This window comes from Nannospalax galili, unplaced genomic scaffold (genome assembly GCF_000622305.1).
Source record: "Nannospalax galili isolate Female #2095 unplaced genomic scaffold, S.galili_v1.0 scaffold393, whole genome shotgun sequence".
Classification (NCBI taxonomy): Eukaryota; Metazoa; Chordata; class Mammalia; order Rodentia; family Spalacidae; genus Nannospalax; species Nannospalax galili.
This window is the reverse complement of record NW_008333371.1, coordinates 345034-351739: the sequence shown is the minus strand read 5'-3', so window position 1 is coordinate 351739 and position 6706 is coordinate 345034. Positions and strand designations below refer to the sequence as shown.

General features: G+C 37.8%; 1 protein-coding gene across 1 annotated transcript in view; it reads left to right on the top strand.

Annotated features, from left to right (window-relative positions):
- Ttc37 (tetratricopeptide repeat domain 37) overlaps positions 1-6706 on the top strand; it is a gene marked incomplete in the record, with an annotated part of 120039 nt that overhangs the window by 16252 nt on the left and 97081 nt on the right. Inside the window, 2 exon segments of the mRNA XM_029561059.1 lie at positions 1724-1814; positions 6304-6447. Coding sequence (XP_029416919.1) covers positions 1725-1814; positions 6304-6447 — 234 coding nt within the window.

The following is a 6706-nucleotide window of genomic DNA, read 5'->3' as shown; positions in this document are numbered from 1 at the left end:
TTATCTAGAGGTCTTTATTTTAGGAGGGTCAGCTGTTCCTCATCTAGCAGCAATCAGTTGTCAGTATTCCTCTTCTTTAAAGGGTAAAAACTCATTTAATTTTATATCTTACAGGGTTTATGCTGATTTCAATACTGTAAAACTATTAATTCAACTGTGAACTTAAGAATTTATAGCCACTGTTGAAAGAGATGTATCTTTGCTCTGGAGTGTGTTACTGAATATGTTAAAGCTGTAATGGAATCCTCTTCTAATCATGTGGTTATTAAATTAAAAAAAATTTTAAAAAAGTAATTCTTCAAAGCATAAAAATTTGCTCCTTAATAATTAGTAGATGTGAAAAACATTACCATTGAAATCTATCTGATGACTTTATTTCCATGCTCTGATGCCAAGGAGCTCAGAAAGTAACTGACTGTGACTAGTAATAATCAGATATATAGAGATTAGAAACTGATGTGCAAACATCTTAGCGTTAATGGCGTTAAAAATGAATTTTTCTGTATGAAACTGTGTATTTTAATAATGAAATGGAGATTTTTTAAGGCTTAAAACCTCATTTAATTTTATGTCTTAAAGGGTTTATACTGGGTACAGTATTGTATAACTGAAATTATTATTGAATATGTCAATGCTGTTGTCATGAAATGCTTCTACTTATATGGTTATTAAATAATTTTTTAAAATTTGAAAATTTTCCTTAAAACATTTTAAATTGGCATATGCAGTATTAGGCTTCCATATGTCTTTTTGTTGTTGTTTGTTTTTGAGATAAGGTTTTATGTAACCCAGGCTGGACTGGAACCTGTAGCAGAGAATGGCCTTGAACTCCTGATCCTCTTGCCTCTGTCCCCCTTATCCTGGGATTTTAGGAATATGCCACCACAGCTGGCTGTGTGAAATATTTTTTATGGCCAAAATTCGTGTGCAATTTTTTTTTGCAGATTTGTCACTCTTCCGTTGAGGTGCAAACATTTAAATTCATTTCTCATTAGAGAAAGTAACCCTCAATGTCAAGACAATTCACATCCTGATTTATATCTTACAGAACCTAGTATGAAAACGACTTTCTTAAACTTTTAAAAATTTTCCCATCATAGCTACTAAAATTATTTGTGTGTTTTTCTCTGTCTTGAGCTTATTCTATTGGATCTTGCTTGTAAAACTGAATTGAAATTAGTATATAGTTTAGGTCCTGGCCCATAGATCATCTGCATTCTAAGAAAGTGTGTGGAAAGTCAGTATAATTTAATCAAGCTCAATTTCAAATTGTATTTATTGGTTACCTGTGATATGTCAGATACTAAGCCCTAGGAGATGAGGCAGTGCAAGAAAAAACAAAACCAGAAAAATCCTGTCTACACAGAACTTAGATTCTGGTGGGATTGGGCTGTGGATAATCAGAGGAGTAGAATATGTTGTGTAGTAGATGTGTTAAGTGCTCTGAAGAAATAAAACAAGGAAATGGTGTAGGGAATATAATATGGGTGGTTTTGAGCAGGAGGATAGAAAGATTAAAATGGTATGTCCAGGGAAGGTTCCACTGAGGAAGAGACATGTAAGTAAAAATCAAAAGAGGTAAGGGAATGAGCTGTCTGTTAGGAGGGGGGACTTATGCTCCAGATAGAAGGAATCAGGGGGCTTTTTCCAGATAGAAAAGTTTATTGAAACTCTTATTTGGGAGATATTGTTAAAGGTTCACTGTGGCTTTTTGGCTTGATAGAATGTCCAGCAAAGAAGTGAAGACTGCTCTAAAAAGTGCAAGAGATGCAATCAGAAACAAAGAATACAAAGAAGCTTTGAAACATTGTAAGGTAAAGCATACTTGTTTCTTTAACAATCAAATATGTTTCCAGTTTATAAGTGTTATTATGAGATGTAAGTCATTTACTATTCTAATATAGCAAGAATGTTAGTTCATCAGAGCAGTTAAACGAATAACTTCGTATTGGTGGGATAAGCTACTGTTGCTGCACTTGATTTTCCTTTATTTTTATCCACAAATTATCAAAGCTATGATCTCTAAGTCTGAATGTATCATAAACACCTTTGAATGGGTTGCATTATGGAATTCTACCATATTAACATTTTTATTATATTTTGTTTTACATTTTCTATATTTATTTATTTGTTTGTTTTTGTGTGTTTATGATACATAAGTGGTATGCGTGGAGGTCGGAGGACAACTTGTGGGAGTCAGTTCTCTTCTTCTGCTCTGTGGGTCCTAGGGATCAGACTCAGATCACCAGGCTTGACAGCAGGAGTCTTTACCTGCTGGGCCATCTCACCAGCATTTTTAATGTTTTTTTTTTGTTTTTTTTTTTTTAATGGTATGTTAACATTCCAATTTCTTTTTTTAAAAAAAGATTTATTTTATTTAATTATATGAATGGGTGTAGAGAGGTATGTGCATGTGAGTACAGGTGCCCGGAGAGGCCAGAGATATTGGCAGCCCTGGAGCTGGAGTTACAGGTGGTTGTGAGCCATCCAGCTTGGCTGCTTGGAACTGAACTCAGGTCCTCTGCAAGAGCAGTACACACTCTTAGCTGCTGAGTCATCTCTCTCCAGCCCCGTTTTAATTTCCTTCTGGTCTGTTGATGGAAGAATCAAGAGTCTAAAGATTGATTCCTTGTGTGCTGATGGGACTGTTCCTGTTAGAGAAATTGAATGTACAGGAGAGATAGAGCATGGTGGTAGAAGTGAAGTCCTCGGGAGGTGAGAGAGAAGATGGCATTCAGAACTTGAGAGAAGGCTTTTAACTCTTCTTCTGTCTTAGCAGGAAAACAGATAGGTGTAGATCTATGCAGGGCTCTCTGTTCGTAGATTTGGTGGTGAGACAATCAGAACCTCTGATAGCATCTATTTGTGAAGTATATACTGATGGTGGGAGATGACTTGCACAGGATGTTTGAGACAAAAGCAGGTTTGAAGCAGTTGATGTGTACAGTAAGAAAACTCACTAATAAGAAATAGAAGGATTACTAGGCCCTAGTGATGTTCATTTGAAGTTTCATGTTACTAAAGAGAAATCAGTGAGCTTAAGTCAGCTGCAGGCTTCTTTTTTTCATTATCAGCTTCCCAAATTTGGGCACAGGAATGATGAAGTTCAGCTATGGATGGTGAAAGATGAAAGGAAAGAGAGGCACAGGAGTCAAGGATGTCATGACACAGCATTGGTGACAACGATGGGTCTTAAGGCTGCATGAAACAAAAAGAGTAGAAAGAGGAGACTTTATAAATAGGAGATACCAGAGGCTTGAGAGTTGTTACTCTGAGACCATTATAGTAATCGAACTGGGAGGAGTGGAGGCAGGAGAATAGTACCTGGGCAGTTCAGATTTTGGGTGGTTGAATAATGTAGAGGTTAAGAAACTGAGAGACTGTAGTGTTCAGTGGGACATCATTACATTTGTTACTTTTCTGTTGCTGTGATAAAACACCATGACCAAAGGCAACTTACAGAAGAAAGAGTTTATTTGGCTTTCAGTTCCCAAGGGGTAAGAGTCCATTGTGGAGGGGAGGCACGGTGGCAAGAAGCAGGCATGGCGGCAGGAGCAGGAAGCTGAGAGCTCACAGCTTCACTCACAGACATGAAACAGAGAGAGAAAACTGGAAGTGGGGTGAGGCTGAGAACTCTCAAACCTGGCCCCAAGCAACATACTTCCTCCAGCAAGGCCTCGCCTCCTAAAGATTTCATGACCTCCACAAACAGTACTTGAGCCTATTTCTCATTCAAACCATCACAGTCCCCATGAATGTTAGGATGAATGCAGGAATTGAGCTGGAGAAGGTTACAACGTTTTCACTGGAGGCAAGAGGAATTTCTAGGAGGTTGTTAGTAGCAACAAGGTTATTTTTATAGTATTGTGTGGTATGAGCTTTAAAGGTAAGTTTTCTTTGTTTTGAGACAGGGTCTTACTATGTATACCAGGTTGACCTGAAACTTGCTATGCTCCTACCTCTGCCTCCCTAGTGCTGGAATTACAGGTGCTTACCACCATGCCTGTTTGTAGTTGTGTATATGTGTGTGTGTGGAGGGGTTCACTTTATCATTTTATGTGTATGACTGTATTGCCTGCATGTGTGTAAGTGCACCCATGTCATGCATTGCCTGTGGAGGTCAGAAGAGTGCATAAATGCCCCTGGAACTGGAGTTACAGATGATTATTAGCCACCATGTAGGTGCTGGGACTCAAACCTGGGTCTTCTGCAAGAACAGCCAGTGCTCTTAACCACTGAGCTGTCTCTCCAGCCCTGTAGTTGTGTTTTTGAAGAAGAGTATTATTTGACAGTTTGAGTGAGAGCCCTCTCCTTACTTTCTGGCACCGGGGCATATGAAATATGAGAGAAGGAAATTAACTCAGAGTATAAGATCTTTAGGGGAATAGTAAAGTGTCAATTAAGGCAGAACTTAATGCAGCTAAAAGAAAGGTTGAAAATAGGAGAGGAGATGATCCAGACTGAAAGTTCCAAAGGGCACCATGAAGAATTTGTGAGTGTGATATGAAGGGAGTTGGCAAGACAGGCGAAACACATGGCAATATGAGGTGGGGAATCCAAGGCAAAGGATGCCCTTATGAAGTTAAGCTCCAGGTGGTGCCATGGCTAGCAGGGTATGAAGCCCTGATGGTACGAATCCTGATAGAAGGCGAGCAGTCTGTACGGACTAGGGGCGAAAGGTAGAGTGAGAGAAGAGGGACTGCTTCCTCTAGTACTAGTCTATCTAAGTAGTGATGTATGCATGATTCTATTTCTGTTTTATTATTTTGTGTGCATGTGTGTGCGTGTGTGTACATGTGACAGTCAGAGAACAACTTTGTGGAGTCAGGTTTCTCCTTCCTCCTTTATGTGGGTCTCAAGGACCAAACTTAAGTTATTAGGCTTAGATGACAAGTGCCACTGTCCCCTGAGCCATCTTGTTGGCCTCTGTTTCTATTATATAGTAGTACTTCAGCAGACTTCTTTCTGTAGGTTTTCTGCAAAACTCCAATATGAATTCCACCAAGTATTTTATAATTTATAATGCCCAAACCCAGCTAAAGAATATAAATGGAGGATAAAGCAACAGAATGTGTCAGTTATTGATCTATAGTAACCCAGAATGTTGGTTGAAACAGTGAAATTTTTAGTAAAGAATGCTGCCTCTGAGTGAATTCATTGTGGTTTTGTCCTTTGGGGCTTTACAGTGTGGGGTAGCATCTCTCTAGGGAAGCCTTCAACAGTTTGTGCACGTGGAGTTAGGTAATTTTTTCCTCTGTTCTCTCAGAATCTTCAACCTATTTTCACTGTATTTTTTGTGATTATTTCTTTAAAATGTGTTTCAAGTTCTAAAACCTGATCAGTAGTCAGATAGTAATTACTATCGGGGGTGGACTGTGGCATGTATCGTTTGATGTGCAGTCGTGTCAGCAGTCGTACTTGGTGTTCAGAACATAAGCATAACAAGCCCCTAGTATTTAGAGTTTGTCTTCATGATTAGCTTATTGTTGTGTTTTGTAGGAGGCAGCGTTAATGGATAGACACTTGTATAGTACATTGCTGGAAGTGTATGTGGATCATATAAACCTAATAATTGGAGAAGTTCAACCCATGGAATGTTCTTATTTTCTCTAGAATGCGTAAACCTTGTGAGGGTAATTTCACCTTAGCTTTTAGTTTTGTTTTTATTTCTGCAGAACATGTTTGCTCTCTGCTTTAAGCTATTTATTTTACCTTAGCAAGTGCTCCTGTTCCTGAACACATTATCTCCACATTTATAATTTTATTCCAAATGGTACATATTATTTAAACTTCTTATCACCTCTTTTTTTTGAACATATTTGGTATAGTTATACTGGAGTGAATTTATCTTCTGGTAGCCTATAATTTCCATGAAAAATCCATCTGTTTAATACATAAAAATATTATTATGGTAAAAGAGTTGGATGAAGCGACATGATATGAATAGTGTGTGAGCTGAGCAGTAGCAGCATTCGGCAGGAGGGATGGTTGGGTGGTTATTGTTCTTTCTATGCCCAGTGTTCTCAAAGAGCAGGAGGTGGCATTTAATGGAGGCATGAGGATCCCTTAGGAAGTTTTATGGCAATGTACCTTGTTTTCCAAATCCTTTACAGTCTTCTCATTCAGTGCATCTGGCTTTTTCCTCAAGGAAACTGAAACTTTGAGGTTAGGTAGCTTTCTGATGGTCACCCTAGTAGTGGTAGATAAAGTGTCCTGATTCATAACAGACTGTCATTTTGTTGTTGTTTGTTTAGTAGTTTCCAAAATGTATAATAATGACTTACTCTTAATTTTTTTAATCAGACAGTGTTAAAACAAGAGAAAAATAACTATAATGCCTGGGTTTTTATTGGTGTTGCTGCAGCTGAACTACAACAGCCTGACCAGGCCCAAGGTGCCTATAAGAAAGCTGCTGAACTAGAGCCAGACCAATTACTAGCTTGGCAGGTATGTAGACATTTTCTATTTCTGATAATATAGGAAAAGGTTTTGCTTTCCATTTTTCAAAATATAGACTCCAGTCTTAAAATAAGTATTTAAACCTTCATTTTTCCCATATGAGAAAAAAATTTAATTTTCTAAATCTAAAAATTAGTTTTAAAACAATTGGTACCAAAGATGCTGTTTATCATTATTTAACTTCCTACCCAGTGGATTATTTTTAAACCTAAAGACTGAAACATGATTATATAAATCTTATATAATT